The sequence below is a fragment of the Equus quagga genome, chromosome 7 (genome assembly GCF_021613505.1).
Source record: "Equus quagga isolate Etosha38 chromosome 7, UCLA_HA_Equagga_1.0, whole genome shotgun sequence".
NCBI lineage: Eukaryota > Metazoa > Chordata > Mammalia > Perissodactyla > Equidae > Equus > Equus quagga.
In genome coordinates, this window is record NC_060273.1 from 103,343,724 (window position 1) to 103,365,756 (window position 22,033).

Consider the following 22,033-nt stretch of genomic DNA (forward strand, 5'->3'; position numbering starts at 1 on the left):
GATTAGCAATTTATTTATAAGGCACATTTTTTTAAACTACTGTACTATTTACATTATCCATTTAAAATACTCCTAAATTCTTATCAAAGGGAAAATTCATAGCTTTCCAATGGATTATCCTTAGAGAAATAAAGTCACATACCAACTGTGGCACATAATTACTGGGGGTATCAATGCCCTCCTAAAAGTCAGCACCAGAGATTAGATCCCAGGTTGCCCATGTTTTAATTTAGCCCAAGAAAACAATACGGATTTCTCATCTAAATCAACTTTGAAGTTTGCTTCGACTTAATACCTCTTTCTCTAATTTAATCTAAAACTGCCTGATTAAACATAAAAAAGTATAATATTTGGAACCAAGCCAATTATAGAACCATATTTCCTTTTCTAAAGGAAGAAAATCAACTCATTTAACACCTGCCATCAATAATCTGAGTATTTGTGTCACGGTGTTCTTCTCAATACTGATCAAAAGATAAAGCTTAGGAGGTGAATGACCTATTTTGGTCTTTACCTCTCTCGGCTCTAACCTATGACTCAAAAGGTCAGCTAAACACAATGTGTTCAGATGCTTTTACATTTCATATTCTAGTTTTCTGCAGAAAACCCTTTGGGAAATGCTGAACTGGGGCACCATTTGAGGAAGTCTCAGAATACCCTAAGAGGAAGGGCTTGTGAAAATTAAATAAAACAAGCAGAAGAACCAGAGAAGTTCTCCATGTTTATAAGGCCAAAGCTTAAGAAATCAGTGCTAAATGACCAAAATGCCTTTTACCTAGTCTTCCAACATTCACTTCAAGGATTATTCCGAAGTAAATTCCAATTCACAACAAAAAACTTATGAAAGAAACTCAAAGAACACCAATGATAGAAAGAGGTATTTTATAGAAACTATGAAAAAACATTTAACTAAATTTAGAATCTCATAAGATCTTTTTAGTCTCTGAAACTGCTTTGCAAATATTAAATAATTAGCAAAAATTTAATAACTTGGTTAGTAAAATATAACCACAATATTCTTATGTAACATATAACAGTTTTCCAAGATTAGCTTTCAGTAGAGTACTGAATTTTTACTAGTAATTTACTAATATTCCACATGTACCAAAAACAATTTTAGATTATTACTTAGAACTAAAAAACATACGAGATTAATCACATAGAAAGATAAATAAGACCAAAAGAAATAAGAGGAGAAAAACCAAATATATAAATCACGGATATACGATATACTATGATTGAGCATCCAACTAGATCCTACAAGCAATGACCATAACAAAGGAAAAAAGGATATGTGATTTAAATGCATCCCAAGGTTTACTACTAAATATACCATATCTTGCACATATATGTGTAAAACACATAAGAGGAAAGAAATCATAAACATTAATTAAATTATAAACATAAACATTTTCTATTCACCTTCTATCCTAACTCCCAAGCTCCTGCTCAGAAATTGTTAATACTGGGAAAGCCAAGGGACCAACCTACGCCACCTGGCCAGTAGTGGATACTCACTAACTATACAGTAAACTAATGAGGAATGAATTGACCAACATCACATCTGAGGACGTGCAACTGCAATTTGCTCTTCACTTATTCTACCAGGTAAAAAATCTCAACTTAACTAAAACAAAACAAAACAAAAATTCCCTGAAACATCAAATCATCTGACATGTAAATCATCATCATACGTAAAATACAGACCAAAAACTGAACTTGACGGAGAATGGTATTTCTTTATTTAAAAAGTAAAGGAAGCTACTGAACTGAAAGTATCAAACATGTTACCTGTATATGACAGTTAAATCTCATTTTCTTTAGGGTTTAAAAAAAAATCAAGTGCCATCAAGCTGGAATGCCTGTGTTTAATCTCATCACAGAGTCAAAAGGAAGGTGATACCTGGATGTGAAGTAACCAGTAGAGTTAAGATTTCAAGACTCGTGAGAAGTTTTTAAAAAATCTATGTTAAGGGACCACTCCCATGGCCTAGTGCTTAGTTTGGCACACTCTGCTTTGGCGGCCCAGGTTCAGTTCCCAGGCACAGACCTACACCACTCATTGGTGGCTATGCTGTGGTAATGATCCACATACAAAATAGAGGAAGACTGGCACAGATGTTAGCTCAGAGAGAATCTTCCTCAAGCAAAAAGAGGAAGATTGGCAACAGATGTTAGCTCACAGCAAATAAATCTTCCTCAGCAAAAAAAACCCCAATAAACTACATTAAGCATTATATAGATTCATTTACTTGTATGCCCCCAGGTACCTGGAAATCACTTTCAGAATCACTGGAACTGACTAAGCACAATGCATGCTCCTTGGGGAGCAATCTTTGAAGGGTTAGATGACACAACAAAAGGATTACACAAAATGGTTCTTGGGTACTCTCAGTAGCACCCAAAAATGCAAAGGAGGGGCCTCACAATACCTGTGGATGCACTGGGACTCCTCAACTGAAGCATCTGGCTACCCTTCCAAAAGTTCCCTATCCCTGACCACCTGCCCTGGGAGGAGTAGTGTAAATACCTGATTCAGGGACAAACAGCTGTTTTCCCAAGTAGACAGGTAACGTTACCTCTTCCCCCTCACCTCTTCATTTTCACTACATCTTTTGCTACATAATATACTGGATTATTCTCTTATGGCTAACTAGCCTAACCCTGGAAAGCCGTGTTCCTCACTGATTCTCATTGCTGCAGGAACCAAGAAAATGAAACCAGGTTGATCCCTAATCTTGAACAGTTTTTCAAAACGACTATGAAAGTCCGATTTTGATAGAAGGGATCCAAGGCTTCAAGAAAGCTGTCATGCTCAAATACTTCTGTGTCTGCCACAGTGAGAGGCTGACACTGGAATATTTTCTTTATGAACACAAGGACTCACTCAAGACCCAATCTCACCTTCCTCCTCATGCACATTTTTTTTAAAGGCAATTTTTTAAAATAAATAGATTTGATAAAGCACAGTGCAAAGATCTTACTTTATTTAAAAGGCTATCTTATTTTTCTAGAAGAAGTGAGTGGTTTATATTAAAATACAATGTTCTATTTTAATGCATTATACACCACTAATTTTTAAGTGAAGAAATTAAACTTTAAAAGCACTCAAATTAGAACTATGGGTAACTTTGTTTAATGAGATTAGCACAATTTTCTTCTTTAAAAACATGATTCATTCCTTTGATTTTTATTTAAACATCTTTAAGTATAAATATTCCTAATTAAAGTTTTCTGTAAGCAAAAAACATCAGAAAGATGCAAAGATGTGTATTCATCAGAGCTGGGCAGCATTCACTATTATTGAAATTGTTATTAAGGGAACAGATAATTACACTCTTTATGTGTTCCATTTCAATAAATGTGTTTTTGCAGTTGGGTTGCTTTTCTTACCAATTTATACAATAGAGACCAGAAGTTTTACTACCAACAAAAGTATACAAAATCAATCAAACACAGTAGAAGGCTTTTATAATGAGGGCAAAAGAGATGGTAATAACAGTGTATTATAGGTTATCCATTGTATATTGATCTACTATTGTTCACTTTCCATTAAGTTATAACACATAAGAGGCATAGTCAGGCTCTGGTATTTTTAATTTGCTTTAGATCTGGTTTGAATGAATACCTCGAACAAACATAATGTTGGCTACTGAAGCCCATTATTCAACCTTTCAGCAACAAGCAACTAATGGTTGCTTGTTCAAGATGCTGTCTTATGAAATGCATATTTTCATACCTGCTTTGGATATTTCCATTAAATATTGTTTCTGGGGGGACTCCCCAGGGACAACCAAGTATGCCTCCAGGAAGCCGTTTAAAATCAAACTGGCAGCATATTTTAGGATCAGGTCCACAAGTGTGAGGGATGTCATAGCTGTAGAAGGGCATCATGTGGCAAAAAATATCTGTGGCAGATCCCAGATCTAAAATAAAGAGCCAACAGACAAACCTGTATTTATAAATTTTGTTCCCAAAACTGTTCAAAATGCCAGTACTTTATATATATATAATGCAAACTCTACCTTAAACCAACAACCCCTTAAAACTACTAATAATACATAAATTCCAACAGCATTTAATGACCACCAGACTGAAAAAAGATGCTCCTATCTAGGTCTCTACCAACCTCTGCTATCTACACTTGGTTGAGACAGAAAAGCCCTGTTATGAACCAGTATCTGCTGGAAGGATACAAATTGAGCAGAAGCAAAAGTTATAACCGGCTCATCCGTGTCCATCCCTGGCTGCCAGCTCCTGCCCCATCTGTTCCCACCTCAGCTAACAGGACACACTGAGAGAGACCATTGCATTCACTGCAGAGGCTGGGTAAGAAGAAGAGAGAAAGAAAGCAAAAGGCAGAACTGGAAGAACAAAGGACCAAAGGCGGGGCTTGTGAAAATCCCCTGCAAATTCCTGTCTACTTGCAGTGAGGAAAAGGAAGGGCAACCAGCAGAGTTCATGGAGTCCCCTGGACGTTCACCAATAAACAGCCAGGGGGTCTCTTCACCAAGAAGGGAGCACAGGAAAAGTAAAAGGAATTTTCAAGACCAAAAAGAAGAATAAAAACAAAGCAAACAAAAAAGATATGGAAAACAAGTATTGATTCCTGATGCAGACTTGTTTTTAACTAAAACTTCAATGTTAGTATGTGTTGATACTACTGCCCTTGCCCTTGAGGGGTCTGAAGCCAACACTAAGTGAGATTGGAGGACTTAACTAGTAGTTAAAAGTGGTTATTTTGTATAATATACTTTGTAAAATATACGTTGTAAAATCCTGACCTGTAAATACCTCTCTCCCTTTATTTATGCAAGGATTTCAAATTTTGGGGAATGGGTATGCATTGCTTTTATAATAAAGACAGACAAAAGGGCAAACAAAAGAGCAACATTTACACTTAAGAAAATGAAAATATTTGCTTCATTAAGAACCAGAATACACAAAGAACCAGAATACACGAAGAACTTAATTCTAAAACATAATTTCAAAGCAACATGTCCAAATCTATCAAATGTCTTAAAATATTCCAGTTTTTACCTCATACTCCATTTAGTTAAAATAATTACCAGTTCTTTTCCAAATTTTAAAGCTGTTATAATCTGTATATTTCTGTGCTGTCAGTTTCACTGAATCACATTCACAAACGTGACAACACAGATACGGGTCACTAATGCGTGCTATCTGTACTGAGGTTGTCACACATCCCAGAACTGATGCCAAATTCCTTCTCCTTTCTCCTACGCATCAAGGACCATACTCAACCCCACTGCTTCTCCTCACACCGTACTATTTAGCAGCTCATTTACACATTTCAGTTTATCTGGGGCATTTAGTGTTGTCTTTTATCAAATTAGACTTAATTTTCTTATAGGCAAGGATGTTTTCTATATTTCTTCCTAGCGCAGTATTAAGTACATAAAAATACTCAGTAATTTCTCGCTGACTGATATTTATGGGCAATTTGAATGTAGGCAATTGTTTAAGTAGGGCTTCTTCAAATTAATAGTCATTTTTTTAAATCAATATACTCCTTTGCATTTGATCAAACTATACAGGGTACCATCCCCTACAAGTTCTTGTTTTCCCTACAGGTTTAATTTTCCAGAATAAAAAATTATATAGCTAATTTCTTTCCTTATTGAAAAAACAGCAGTACATACAAGAAAGTTACTGTCTAGATTTACAAGTGACTTTTCCAAAACACTCAAGAGGGTCTGGATTACACAGGAAAGCAAGTATGACGTAATACAGTAGTTTCTGTACATTGTTTTAGCAACAGAATCCTTTTTTCAGATGAAATCTTGCTGAGAACTCAATACTGGGATGGCAGTGTATGCCGGGGGGTTAGGTGTCTGGGCTTCAGAACTGCATGGAACTGAACTCATACCTCAGCTTTGTATCCATCGCCTGCCAAGACTTTTGGCAAACGGCTTCACATATCTAAGCCTCCCTTTCTCTACCATTTAAAAGGGATAGTAATAAAACATAATTTAAAGGAGAATTATAAAGATTCAATGAGAGAGTGGATATGAAGCATATAACATAATGCATGGCCCATAATAAGGACTCAATAAATAAAAAATAAGGTGTTCTGAATTAAATGGGGGTTGCAAAAGGCAAAGACTCCCAAAAGGACTAAATCTCATCTCCTTTCCCCCCGCAAAGAGCTGGAAAACTATGTCCTTGGAACATCCAGATGCCCACAGAACACAGTGTAAACTGCAATATAGGTAATATGAGGGCTGTTGTAGAAGGACAGGATTAAAGTTTTAAAAGGCAGTTCTTACTAGATGCAGAGACAGGAAAGATGGAAGGAAGAAACACTGGCTGCATATGAGATAAATGACTGAATATCAGGTCTAATGCACATTTAACTTTGTGATAAAACAGGTGCTTTTAAAAATAGAAGCGAAAGCATTATTTGCAGAACACTGATTCTTTATATTTTACTTCCTTTAGGCATAAAAAAGAATCTACAATATTCTATAGATAAATATCTTTACCAATGCTTAAAAGAATCTTGACACAAATACAAGGGAAAAATAATTATAAGAATGTGTTATCTTTAGGCAACCTGATTTTCAAGACTGACACTCTGAATAAAACCCGTAACAGCATGAGTTCATAACCCTTGTGAAATACCATCTAGATCAAGTGAGAGCTTCAACTTTCATCAAACCCTACATACCCCAATTCTGTCTCCAAAAAAACTCCAGCGTTTTACCCAATGCGAAATGTTTTTTAACTGCATAATGAACTCTCTGGATAAGCATGTGAGAAAATCCAGCACGTTTTAGAAGATAAGCCATTGTTGGTGAATGTCCAAAAGGATCAATAGCCCAACCAGACCGAGGTTTCACTCCTGTTGATAAAGAAAATAAGAGTTATCTTTTTTAACAGATAAACAAAATAAAAAGAAGTCATAACACATTCAGACCCACCAGAGTCCTATGGTCTGCTGGCTTCTAAGATAAAGGAGCTGCCCAGCATCACCCTTTAGGGAGCACTCCCACGAGGACTCCCTCATGGGAAGATTCTGCCACTGCCATGTCCTCTCAGACAGGAGAATCACATGGAAGTTAATCAGTTGAAGCTGAAATAAGCACTCTGCCATCCTGTAGATATTAGAAAGCTACTGGCATTCAATGGAGCTGGAGAAAGGAACAGACCAAGTCCCGGCCCTCTAGGATCTCCAGTCCTGTCTTTTGTAGAGCTAGATAACTCACTCACTGTTATGTAATAAAGAAAAGTAATCTAACTCATTTCAACTTGTACTCACCAACCCCAACATTTACAGATTTTTAGACTGTCTTTTACAACTCACAAAAGGCCCAAATCATATTATACAGTAGCAGAACTGGCCAAAATAACTATACTGTATTTCATTAAATCAAGATATTTTGATGCTGATGCTTTCTCTCTACATAGACGGGAATTTTTCACACCTTATTCACACCAATTATAAGAGCCATCAACTGAAGATATATCTCAATTTCACAGAGGATAAAATGTAAAAAATAAAAAATGGATATGTTCGAATTAAGGAAGTAAGATTATTCATCTGGCATTACACAAATCTTATCTTTTATTTATTCAGGACTCTCAAAGAAGGCTTCCATATATAAACTGTAAATCGGCATAAGTAATAATATTATGCACATTTTTTTCACTCAAACATCTGTTTAGCACCTTCCATATACCTAAGACTATGAGAGGCCCTAGAATTACAAAAACGAGTTAATCTTAATTCCCACTCTAGTTGCAGAGACTATCCTGCAAATAGGTCTAACACAGAGTAACAAAAAAGACAGCAAAGGGAAGAACTCTGTAGAACAATACTGAAGATTAACACAGAGATGGGAAGGCAGCAAAGGAGACTGAGAAGGAAAGGTCAGAACTCTCAAAGGACCAAGAGTATGTGTCAAAACTCAAAGAACTGACCACACAAGACTTGTGCATTTCACATATGTAATTTACCTCCAAAAATTGTAAAGAAATTTTGAACTCTATTTAGTAATTTTGTTTTTTGTGGTGGTATTGGTTTAACAATTCTGAAACTACCTCTCATGAATTCCAAGGACAAGGGAGTCAGGTTTTATACTATTAATAAAAGGAACTAAAAAATATATAAATGTGGGAGAGTGGAATGTACTCTATGATAGTGAATTGAAATAGGAGATATCGATATTAACTTATGGTTTTATATACACACACATCTCCTAGCTCAGTGCGCCAAGAGGGCCTATATGCAATAACACCTCAGTACCAATGAGCACATCTTAGCTCCCAGACCTTGACCTCTAAAGACCATGCTCTATTAAAAATAACCTTAAAGAAATGGCTTATTCTAAGGCTGAGGTCAGGAAAGCACAAAAATAAGCCTGGCACATATTCTTGGGCCATAAAGTAAAGAAATGACCAAAGAATAATGAGAACATATTAAAATAACTCAGGAGACAGCTTGAAGGGGCTTCCAGTGGTCAAATTTGGGACAACTGGAGCAGCAAAATAAATGACAGTACTAGATTATAACCCACTGAATAAAATAAGCATTCATGAGCCCATAAATGAACAGGAAATAAAAAAGAAAGCTCTTCTTTTTTAGAGAATGCCAACTAATAATTATAGAAGGAATGATGAAGTTAGAAAATCATCAATGGATCCTAAAATTAAAACATGAGAGTTTCATGAGGAACAAAACATTTACCTATTCTCAATGTATCTCCCACAAATTACTTATTAATTAGAAAGGGGTAAAATGTAACAGAAGAGTGAAGAAACTTAACAGACACAACTTAAGCAACTGATCAAGGCTAGCATCACCAATATTGGAAGAGAGAGACATCAAGGATGCATTGAAGACAGCAGAACATCACTGCAGTGATACTCTACCAAAATAAATAGGTTAGATTACATTAATACATGGGTGGGTAGATAGACAGACAGATAGATAGATAGACAGACAGATAGATAGATAGGAAGAACAGATAACCTGAAGCTAATCAGGAGGGAAGAGACAAACTCAAATTGAGACACTTTCTACAACAGAGGTCTGCACTCCTCAAAAATAGCAAGGTCAAGAAATCAAAGAAAGCGTGAGGAACTATTCCAGATGAAAGGTGACTAGAGAGACATGACAACTAAATGCAATACACGACCCTGGGTTCGATCCTGGACTGAGAAGAAAAAAAGCAGCTTTTATAAAAAAAACTATTGAGACAACTGATAAAATCTGAATATAGCCTGTAAACTAGACTGTAGTATTTGTATCACTGCTAATATTCATGATTTGGTAACTATCTTCCAGTTATATAAGAATATGCCCTTATTTCTTAGGAAATATACAATGAAGTATTGAGAGACAAAGGGACGAGATGCCTCCAACTTACTCTCAAATGGTTCAGAAAAATATGCATATAAGTCTAAGCACTGGATATACAGGAGTCTTTCCCAAGAACTATCATGAAGTTTGAAATTATATCAAAATTAAGTTACAAAATAAAAAAGGAGTATGTGTTGTCTCAAATAACAAGTGCAGAATAAGTTTACAAATGAGTAAAAATCAACACCAAATCTACAGTTATGTCTGAGATTTTAGCATTACTGGTGATCTTTTCAGTATCAAAACCACTTGATCCACAGGAGTAGCAATCTAGCTGCAACGGATTAAAGAATCTCTGAATGGTACTGTTGTAGAAAAGAGACAATGTAAACTACATTTCTTACAACTTTGATATGAAAGAAGGTGAAAGCTAGGGAGAGACCTAGAGAAGGAACCTAGGATCCCACTGGGGTTTTCCTTGGTGTAAGCAAATATTTTTTAAAAGGGAGGTAAGGGGCAAATTTAAGGAAAAGTGCAGTAGAAGAAAAACCCAAAATTTTATAGAGAGAGCACATTTGCCAATAAAATCAGAAAAGGTCATGGAAAAGATTTTTTGCCATCATGCAAGAATTAAGATTATCAAAATATGTAAAAGTAAAAACTGTTAGGAAAAATTACGGGAAACAATCATCAAAAAGAATAAATACACCACTCAATTTCTGACAAACCTAAGAGGCTTAAAAATTAGAACATGATAATATGAACAATATAATTAATAAAATTGGATTATTCCAAGTACATTTAACATTAACGCTTAAGAGGAATCAGAGAACAGTTACAAAAATGGATATTATGGGCAAAAGATAACCTTAAAAACTCAAACCAAGTTTATAATAGTCAAATCTGTATAAAGTTCATAAAAGTAGAAATTAACAACCAAAGACTAAAAAATTTAAAAAGCATCCCATAATCAAATGTAAAAATAAAGTCTTCAAAATAACATCTTGTTCTAAACTGTTTAGGAAATAAAACTGAGAACACTACTCTAATTTAAAAGATGCAGCCAAAGCCACAACAAGAAAAATCTTCATATTCTCAAGTGTGGTCATTATCTAAATATAAGAGGTGAAATCAAGAAAATGAAAAGACAACTCACAGAATGGAAAAATATATTTGCAAATCATTATCCAACAAGGAAATTGCATCAAGAATATATAAAGAACTCAGAAGTTAACAATAAAAAAACAAACCCAATCTTTTTTTTTTAACCTTTTTTTTTCCCCGAGGAAGATTAGCCCTGAGCTAACATCTGCCAATCCTCCTCCCTTTTCTGAGGAAGACTGGACCTGAGCTAACATCCATGCCCATCTTCCTCTACTTTCTATGTGGGACGCCTACCACAGCATAGTTTGCCAAGCAGTGCCATGTCTGCACCCGGGATCCGAACCAGTGACCCTGGGCCACTGAAGCGAAACGTGTGCACTTAACCCCTGCACCACCCAGCCGGCCCCCAAAGAACCCAATCTTAAACGCAGGCATATAGATATCTCTCCAAAGAATAAATATCTCTCCAAAGAAGATATATAAATAGCCAATATACACATGAAAAGATACTTAAGATCATTTGTCTTTAGGGAAATACAAATCAAAGCCATAATGAAAAACCATTTCACACACACTTGTACGGCTAAAATAAAAAAGCCAGACAATAAAAAATGTTGTTGAAGATGTGGAGAAATTAGAACCCTCGTATATTGCTGGTGCAAATGTAAAATAGTACAGCCATTGTGGAAAACAATTAGGCAGCTCCTCAAAAGGCTGAACAGAGAGTTACCATATGACCCAGCAATTCCACTCCTAGGTATATACCCAAAAGAAATGAATATATGCCTACACAAAAACTTACACAATTGTGTATAGCAGCATTATTCATAGTAGCTAAAAAGGGGACCAATCTGAATGTCCATCAACTGAAGAAAGGATAAACAAATATGATATATCCATACAACAGAATATTATTTAGCCTATAAAATGGAATGAAGCACTGATTCATGCCATGACATGGAATAACCTTGGAAACATCATGCCAAGTGAAAGAAGCCAGTCACCAAAGGCTACATTGTATGATTCTATTTATGTGAAATGTCCAGAATACTCAAATCCATATATACAAAAAGCAGATTAGTAGTGGCCAGAGCCTGGAGCAGAGAATGGAGGAGCCAGAAAGGGGTATGACTTAATGGGTAAGAGGTTTCTTTTGAGGATGTTGAAAAAGTTCTAAAAATAGATGGTGGTAACGGTCACACAACTCTGTGACTATACTAAAAACTACTAAACTGCACACTTTCAGTGGTGAATTTTATGATATGTGAAACAATACAGTTGTAAGAAAAAAATTTATGCTGAGCAAAGAAGTCAGATCTAAAAGAGTTAATCCACATATATAAAGTTCTTAAAAGGCAAAAATAATCTACAGTGATAGAAATCAGAGAGCAGTTGGCTGCAGGGGGAGAACTGAAGAGGATGAGGGAACTTTCTGGGGTGATGAAAATGTGGGTCAAATGAGTATATACACTTGTCAAAACTCAAACTCTATAGTTAAGACTTAGATGTTGCTCTGCATGTAAATTACACGTCAATAAAAGCTAAACGTAAGAAATCCGCAAAAACTGAGGTTTATAAAATGAATATTCTTGGCTTAGAACATAGTTATATATTTGAGAAAAGTGGCACTCCTTGGGGTCCCAAAGTCCACCTCCAGGTTTGGTGATTTCTTAAGAAAACTTACAGGACTTGTCATCAGTCACACCCACAGCTACGATTTAGCACAGTGAAAGGATAGAAAGAAAAATCAGTAAAGGGAAAAGGAGCATAGGGCAGAGTCCACAGGAAACCAGGCACAAGCTTCTAAGAGTCCTCTCCCTGTGGAGTCCCACAGGACGCATTTAATTCCTCCAGCACCGAACTGTGACAACACATGAAATGCTGTCAGCCAGGAAGCTCATTAGAGACACAGTGTCCAAGGTTTTTACTGGGGGTTGTTCATGTGGGCATCCTCTGCCTAGTACATACTAAGATTCCAGATTCCGAGAAGGAAAACAGTGTTTAGCAGAAACTCATTGCTTTTACAAACAGTTTAAACAGAGAGAGCTACTCTTATCATTTCAGAAATCCAAATCCTTTCTAAGGAGAGCAGTTTCAGACGTGCTATGTTAAACTCTTTTCTACACAGGCATGATATCTGCAACTTACTCTAATAATAACAATCACAATAACAACAATATGGAAAGAGGGGAAAAGAAAAAAGCAAACGTGCCAAAATGTTAATAACAGGTGAATGTGGTTGGGGTGTCTGTGGGAGTTCTTCATAGTATACTTACAACTTTAAGTTTGAAATTATTCCAAAATAAAAGTAAAGAAAAAATTAATGGAGAGGTTGTCCCTAACAGAATATTTTAAAATAATAAAATATCTAGAAATAACTTCAATAAAAAACATATAGACTTACCGTACAGAAAACTACAAAATTGTACTGAGAGATACGAAATATTTGAAAAGAACTACATACTATGTTGCAGAACGCAAATATTAGATATTGCAAAGATTTTGATTAGTCAGTCTCACAATCCTATGAGTTACATGACTGTCTGATTTTATCAGTCCAGTATCCTTTTTCCCACTTCTTGTGGTAAGAGGATCCTTCTTCCTCATGGAGGACCCATTCACATGGTTTGAGTCAGAACCATGCGCTCCACAAAGCCTACTACCTCATGACCATTTCCACCAAACTGATCAGGCCTCAGTGATTTCAGTGCCTCCATCTCTGGCCTTAGTTAACTGGCTTGGCTCACAGATTAAGTGCTGAACCCAAATTGGGCCAATTAGGTAAGGTATTAAGGAACACTCCTTCTCCTGGTTGTTAGACTAGGAACATGAGAGTACCAGTTGTCTAGAGCCATCTTACTCACCATGAGGTAAGAGCCAGGAGAAGACTGAAGACATGCAAAACTAGGCAGAGCCAAAAGAGACAGTGCCCAGACAACAAAATTTGAGCCCCCTGGATCCAACCTTACCTGAAGCTACTACCATCTCTCTGGAATTCTTGATGACAAAATTAATATCTTTCTTTCTTAATTTTCTTTTTTTTTTTGCTTAAGCTAGTAAATAGGTTTTTGCCTCTTATGATCAGGAGTCTTACCTAATACATAATTAAAATCCCACTAAGATATTTTTAGGAAAAAATTATGCTACAATTAATCAAAAAACAGATAAAAATAATAGATAAAATAATAGATGAAACAAGGTAGATGACCCTAAAAGTGACCATATTATATCTACGCAACTGAGTTTATGATTAAAGAAGCATCATAAATTAATGAAGGATAAATTATTCAACAAAAACCAGTATTGAGAAAATTAGTTATTTAAAAAAATAAAATAGAGCCTCATCTCACATTCCCCAAAATTAACTGCCCAAAATGTCCCTGTGAAGGAGAAAGACATCAATACGTACCTAGATTTTTTTCCAGCCACTGATGTCCTTCAATTAGTTGGTCAATTAAGGCAAAATAATGTGCAGCAGCCTCATCAGGCATAACCCAGCCACCTGTCACAATTTCCAACTGACCATTTTCTAGTAACCTAGGGAGAAAATAATACAAGTGTTCACATTAACATATATAAGAAAAGTTCAAATAAAAAATTAAAATAGCATAAACATTAGGTACAGCCTTTAAATATAACCAGTATTTGTATTAGCTGTTAAAAAATTTTTTAAACCAGTAAATGAAATTCAGGTTTGGGATCCTGGTGATCAAGCATCCTTAGTAAAGCGTCTGAGGTGACCCCTCCCTCCCCAGGCATAGCTAGGCAGGTCACTTTGGAAGTTTCTTTTTGAGGTATAGCACAATTTCAACGATTCCTGGTGTCAGGAGCCACATCTGATTTATTTCTGAATCTTGCAGAGCACCAAGCAAAGTGCTTTCCTCAAAGTATATCCCTGATGGGTGTTTACTGGAGTACTGTCACTTTAAGCACAGTATTTGTTTCAATACACCTATATTGAAAAGTCAACATTTATTTTAGTTCTTCTGACACTAATAAGTTAATCACACAAACTACACAAAAGCAGTAATAATAAAGGTAAAGCTAGTAAATATTACATGCCTCTGGGAATATAGAAAACATTATAGAGCACTTTGCTCCAAATTCAATTAAAATGTAGGCTATATAGTCTATTTTTCATTATTGAATAAAAGGCTCTAATATCATCATTATGTGTCCATTGGGTACTCCTTTGCCATAGTACCAAGGTAACTAGATCCCCAGCCCAGGAAAATTGAATTGTTACAAGAAAATACCTTCCTTTGAGAAGAAAAAAAAATCAATATTAAAAATCTGAAGACCTACCGGAGGAAGTATAAAAGTCAAGAATTTCAGCAAACATCTTAAATGTCACAGACTTTTGAGTTTGCAACAAGACAGTTTAGAAAATGGTGTAAAATTTCAGAAAGAAAAGCAGCTTTAATAAGGATACACATCACCGGATGCCTACAGCTAACAGCCAAGGACCAAGTCAAATTTAGTTGAAGCAGACCACAGGCATAAAGGATAGATAAGTATTTTCCCACAAAGCACATAACAGAAGCCACAGCATTAACACAACACTTGGTTTATTCAAACCTATTCATGATCATATAACCGGTGACAGAGTGCATAATGGACACAATTTCTAAAAATGAATGAATGAATGAGTAATTCCTTGCATAAAATGAAAAGGTACTAATTAAGTTTGTATTGCCATGGGGATCCCCAACTAATATAATTTCACATGAAGAATATGATGGCTCAATACGGTGTCTAAAGAAACCTGTGTCCCAACAAACCTCAGATTATCACAGGTCCAAATCAAGAACTTATAAAACTGGAAATTTCTAAAAATTGCATTTCTTTAAGAACACAACTAAGTCCAAGGCTATTTTGTCCCACTCTTCCTGTCAATGGGACTCTGTTGACAGTTCGGTCTTCTTCTCTTTCTGGTGACTGCCTGCTTCAGCCCCATTCTGCAGACCACAGACGAGACCTGCCTGATGCCTTATGACCAGTAGTCGGGGGCCTGAGATAGCACAGATTTGGGATTTATCCTCTGACCACCAAATGTAGAAACTAGACTTCTTTATCTCAGCATCCCAATAAACAGATCTTTTAGAAAATTTCAGAAATAAATTGGTCAAAACAAATTCTTTGCTGCTCTTGAAGAGACAATAGGAACTACAGATTAAGAATCCAAAAATTAAAATTATAAAAATCACTCCAATGATGAAATTTTTCATTTCTATCAGTCAGTTTTATTTCGGTACATAATCCCCATCCCTTAGGCATGAATGGACTCCAAGAAACAGTCAACTGAGTGAAGAATCATAAATACAGTAGTCCCTCCTTATCCAAAGTTTTGCTTTCTGCAGTTTCAGTTACCTGCGGTTAACCGCAGTCTGGAAAATATTAAATGGAAAACTACAGAAATAAACAATTCATAAGTTTTAAATTGTGCACTGTTCTGAATAGTATTATGAAATCTCGTGCCATCCCTCTTGGTTCCACCAGGACGTGAATTCATCCCTTTGTCCAGCATATCCACACTGTATACACTACCCACCTAGTAGTCACTTATTAGCTGTCTTGGTTATCAGATCGACTGCCGCAGTATCCTGCAGTGCCTGGGTTCAAGTAACCCTTATTTTACGTAATAACAGCCCCAAAGAGCAAGAGTAGTGATACTGGCAATTCAGATATGCCAAAGAGAAGCTGTAAGGCGCCTCCTTTAAGTGAAAAGAACATAGCATATATAGAGTTCAGTACTATCCACAGTTTCAGGCATCAGTGGGGGTCTTGGAACATATCCCCATGGATGGGGTGGGGGGGGGCACTGAACTACGTATTTGTGAATAATCTACCCCTTCCCCCTCCCCATGACGTCTGAGATGCTACTGTGATGTGTACTGAGGTCTTACCTGCACATAATGATTACTTTAAAGACTATACTGTCTATTAATTTGGGGGAGGCATGAGAAGCCTCCCACTCATTAAAATGTTTTCCAGAATTTTCTTACCTATTTATTTTCTCCTCTCCTATCTTTCCCAATCTGTCTGGACCCAGATGCCCTATTGTCTCAGCTCAAACATAACTTATCCAGAGAAGTCTCTCTTACCACCCAACCTAAATCATCACTCCCACTGTACCCCCACATTCTATCACTCAGTAGCATTTATCACAAACCAAAACTCACGACACATCTCCCCTCTCTCCCTCCTCACCCTGCCACCATTAGAAGGTGAGCTCCAAGAGAGGAGAGACGAGGACACGCTGTTGTGGTCACTTTTCCAGGCCCAGCCCTGAGAAGCTTGATGGGCATATAACAGGCACTCCAATGGTTGTTAGATCAATGAGGAATGAATGAATGAGACTCTCAGTTTAAAATTAGTTATTACATAAAGTTTTTATATTAGATGAAGCTCGCAGACATATGCAAAATAAATTGGACAGGGAAGGGTCAGCTGGAAAGCAGTTTGAATAATCTAGGCATGAGGCGATATGATCTAGAATATAGTGGTGGTAGGAAACATGGGAGAGGAGGAAGACAGAGGAGATATTTCATGAAAAAGTTATCAGTGGGAATCAGGAAATGACTGGAAATAGAAGAAAGGATTAAAGCACATATGGCTTGGGGTTTGAATTCCAGGTGTCTAGTGGGGTGGTGGTGCTAATAAATACACAGTGCAGTTCAGAAGGGAAGTCACTTTGAAGTAATAAATATAAATTTGGACAGGGCTATTTGATATGACAGTGAGACACCCAGAAGGAGCTAACTGAAAAATAAGTTTAGGAAAAGAGGCTGATATAAAAACTAAGTTTTACGGGCTGGTCCCATGGCCAAGTGGGTAAGAGTTCCATGCACTCCGCTTCGGCAGCCCGGGGTTTACAGGCTCAGATCCCGGGTGCAGACGTATTCCACTCATCAGCCATGCTGTGGAACCACCCCACATACAAAGTAGAGGAAGACTAGCACAGATGTTAGCTCAGGGCCAATCTTCCTCACATGCACAAAAGAACATATATATATATATTAAGTTTGGGGGACTGAAACTAAGAGGAAATAGAAAAGGATGGGAAGTCTGGAGAAAACAATCAAAACAGTCAAGGATCAAGAAAAGGAAAGTGTAAGAGGAAATAGAGGCAATAAGAAATGTTAAAGATAAAAACAATAAATCTGTGAATATAGCCTGAAACATTCCAGAAAAGAGTAATGAGAAGCAACCTGCACTTCCATTTGGTATAAGGCGTTTTTACAGTTTAAAAAAGCTGCTATTTAACTGTGACTTACTCAGAAATAAACACATCAGTGGGTCAGAATATAAAGTTGAGAAATTCTTAAAATTTTATATTATTGAAATAGTCATTAAATTAGTGGGGAAGAATGGATTATAGTTTTTTCTAAAAAGCTCCAATCAGAGTAATTTAAAAGAAGCTCTTAAGAAACCCAAGATATTATGTCATGGAAACCAAAGGACTGATATTTTGAAATAGCACGCTCACATGGGTATTTAAGAAAACTGCATGGGTAGGTCACAACAGGCATAAGTGATGTCATAATAGCAGGCTAGAAAGAACACAGATTTTACTTGTTCTTAGCATAGTTTCTCTAATCAGGCAGAACAAAAACCTAAAGGAAGAAAACAGAAAATATGATTTAAAATATGAAGCAATGTGACAATGACTAGACACCTGGGCAAATAATCAGGTCAGTGAGTACTCCTATTTCAATGAACTTCTTGCTTTTCCTAGTCCGCACATAAGAAGGGTAAAAACAAGATTATAAACCAGAAGATTCTTACAGGTAGGAAGGTTTGCTTTGACATAAAATATTCACTGTATTACGCAAAAACACTTGCCACTTGATGAATTAAACCAAGAAACTCCCCCCACCCCCATACACACACACAGAAACTGTAGAAGTGCACAAATTTGCCATGTATATCCCTGGAATTCTAGAACATACGAAGTAAGCACTTAAGAAGCACCTGATAAATGAAAGAATAACAAAAAGGCCCAAAGAAACACGAGGAAAATGCGACCTAATGATGGAAAAGCACAGCAATGATCGTCAACATATATTAACAGGTAAGAAAAGTAGGAGTGACAGTCTTAGAAAATACTCAGAAAAATATAAGCAATAACAGAAGAGCTATGTTAGCCTACAGAAAAGTACCATATTTAAAACTGCTATTGTCAGCAAAATGATGAAAATAAAATTAAGACAGACTGCAACTGTACATTCAAAACTTTAATAATTCTTTAAAAAAAATCAAGTAATGGGAAATACCTGTAACTATAGAAAAAGTAACTTAGAACAAATACAGGTACTTTCAAGTATTTCCATTTATTCAGTACTCAACAAGCATCAATTGAGCTATTTCTCTGCAATAGACAGGGGAACATAAAATCAAAAACAATGTGCCCACCCGTTAGTGTCGATTGCTTAGCTTCTGCCAAGAGACTCTGGTTTCTGGAAAAAATTTTTTGCATGTATACTTTTCCTAATAAACAAGAGATCTAGAAGCAAAAGAAAAAAGAGAAGGAAAGAGAGGAGTATATACATGCAGCAAATCCAGAACACAGGAAACTAGACACTGACTTTCAAAATTAACACCACTCCTGTTTCACTTTTTAAAATTGCTGACTTGTAACCTCTGGTTAAGACATTACGTACTTCCATGTTTCTACTATTTCATTGCTTGTGCATTTGGTATAAAAAGCTTAAGAAAACAACTGATCAAAACTAAGCTGAGTATATATGTCACAGCTCACTTTGCCTAAAATGCAGAATTTACACTTAAGAATTTACTTTGCCAAGCACAAGAAGCTGCAAATCATTTTCTCTGAGTGCCACTTCTCCCCTCTGTAGACTCATCACACATTTGGAATTTAGTCACACACAGAAAGACAGACTCAAAGAGCTTTTTTCCCTAATGGGGAAATTGTTACAGAAAACTTAATAACAAATAATGCATCATTTAGCGAGCTTTAAAGAATCACAAATTAATTTCACATGAGAAAAAGAGTTGAATTTGTAATCATACATCTGGGAAATAGGAAATAATACAAGATGATATACAGGGTTTCATTCTCAAAAAATTAGTTAACGGAAAATTCAAAAAGACAGAGGCTCCTAATGAACCAATTAATAGCCTAAAATCATTTGCTTATCAGATTATCTGACTCATATGCCTTTCAGGGGAAATATCTAATATGAGGGTAAAAATAAAATTCGTTTTAAAACCCGTCACATAATAATTGAGGAAACTCATCACATGCTTCTGAATATTGTTGATGCCTATCTTTAAAGATTTAGCGTATGAGGGACAGATAGAAAATTAGGGACAGATCTCATCATCTCTTCCTCAATTCTTTCCAAACATACTCCTTCTTGCAGTTCACTGTCCATGCTCTCTCTCTGCCTGGAATGTTTTACCTCCCAATATTTGCCTGCTGGTTCTTGCAGATCCATTAGGAGCCTTCCCTGGCCACCATCTCCCATCCAAACCCCACCTAAATCGGTATTTCATAAAACCCAAAACTTCTTTCATAGCACTTATCACAAAATTTAATTTCACATTTGTATGTTGTCTCGTTTACTGTCTCCCTCAGTAGACTGTAAGCTTCATGAGGGCAGGAATCACATGGTTCTTTCTCTCCATTTAACATTCACTGTTCCTATTAGAAAAGAATAACAATAACCCAAAGGAAAAGCCGAAGCAGGATATGAAGCAGATATTTCAGAAACAATTGGCTCCTGAAAATGAAATGTTGGCTCACCCATAAGGAAATTCAAACGAAAACTTCAATGAGATGCCACTTTTACCTATCAAATTGGAAAGATCAAAAAGTTGTATAACATACTGCGATGTCAAGGGTGTATGAAAATAGGTATTGTCACCTATTCCTGGTAATAACTATCCAATTGAAAAATGCCTATATACTTTTATCCATGCTTATTCAAATTAAGTCAGAAAACCTGTCAAAGTATAAAAATAAACAAAAGCATTGTATACGCTAAAGATAGAACATATACCCTATGTATTCGTAAAAGATCAGAAATAAAACTACATGGTCATCAATTGGAAGAAATGGTCCACTCATTAAATAGACTTTTATACAGTCTTTAAAAAGAAAGGGGCTCCTCTTTGCTGAAACGTTCTCCAAGATATATGAAATTTAAAAAGCATGGTACAAGACCCATTAAGAGGGTTAATTATCAAAAAAATAGCAAATAGGTGTTGATGAGGATGTGGAGTAACTGGAAATCTTGTGCTTTGTCGGTGGCGATGTGAAATGGTGCAGCTGCTGTGGAGAATATGGGAGTTCTGCAAAAAACTAAACCTAGAATTACTATATGATTCAGCAATTCCACTTCTGGGTATATATGCAAAATAACTGAAAGCAAGGACTCAAAACGATATGTGTACACCCCTATTCATAGCAGCATTATTCACAATAGCAAAAAGGTAGAAACAATTCAAAGGTCTATTGATGGATGAATGGATAAACAAAACATGGCACATTCACGCAATGGAATATTATTCTGCCTTGAAAAGGAGAACACTGACACATGCTTCAACATGGATGAACTTTGACAACACTATGCTAAGTGAAATAAGCCAGACATGACAAGACAAATATTGTATGATTACATTTATATGAACATTTTTATTAATTAATTTTTTTTATTTTCTAGAGTAGTCAAACTTATATAGAGAAAAAGTAGAATGGTGGTTGCCAGGGGCAGGGGTGAAAGGGAATGGGGAGCTATTGTTTAACAGGTACAGAGTTTCAGTTTTGAAGACGAAAAAGTCTTGGAGATGGATGATGATTATGGTTGCATAACGTGAATGTACTTAATGCCACTGAATGGTACACACAAAATTGTTAAAACAGTAAATTTTATGTTATGAGTATTTTACCACAATAAAAAAATAGACTCACTCAAAAAAAAAAATCAGCACTATGTGCATATATATATATTTTCCCGTATATCTATAAAATAAACAAGACTCTGGCCATGGCTGCCTCCTGTGAGAAGAACTAGAAGATAAGGAGACAGGAGTGGTTGTTTAGTACCTTACCTTTCATTGTGTACTCTTCATATATTTGGGCTGATATTAAAATACAAATTAAATGAAAACTTTTTTCTAAACTATATACTGCATTATATATAAGCATTGAAAACTAATAAAACCATAGCATAAAAGTCAAGAAATTTTACTTAAGAATATTTCTCATATTAGATGGTTCAATTAATAGTTTCTGTTGTTTTATTATAAGCAGAGGATCTATTTTAAATATTTCACTGTATACTAAATAATACCTCATTTTCCCAAAATAAAATTAATAAAATGCTCACTCAAAATAAAGTGGAAAATACATAAGAGGTTAAAGAATAAAATTTAAAAATTTACCCAATATCTTACTATAAATGCATAAGGGGCTATGGTAGGCACAGTTTTTTTTAACCAACTTATTTTACTTAATACTATACCACAAATATCTTTCCATGTTAATAGACATATATCATTATGTCTATGGTTGTACCGTATTTTTTAAAGCATTTTTAATTGAGATATAACAACATACAATATACATGTGTTCAGTCA

At 35.8% G+C, this 22,033-nt stretch overlaps 1 protein-coding gene across 1 annotated transcript in view; it reads right to left on the minus strand.

The window, feature by feature from the left end:
• The window catches only part of MAN2A1 (mannosidase alpha class 2A member 1), a 169,354-nt gene that overhangs the window by 86,904 nt on the left and 60,417 nt on the right, over positions 1–22,033 (minus strand). Inside the window, exons 5-7 of the mRNA XM_046666313.1 lie at positions 13,839–13,966; positions 6,692–6,865; positions 3,740–3,926 (exon numbers count right to left, since the gene is read on the minus strand). Coding sequence (XP_046522269.1) covers positions 3,740–3,926; positions 6,692–6,865; positions 13,839–13,966 — 489 coding nt within the window. The remainder of the gene's footprint in view (positions 1–3,739; positions 3,927–6,691; positions 6,866–13,838; positions 13,967–22,033) is intronic.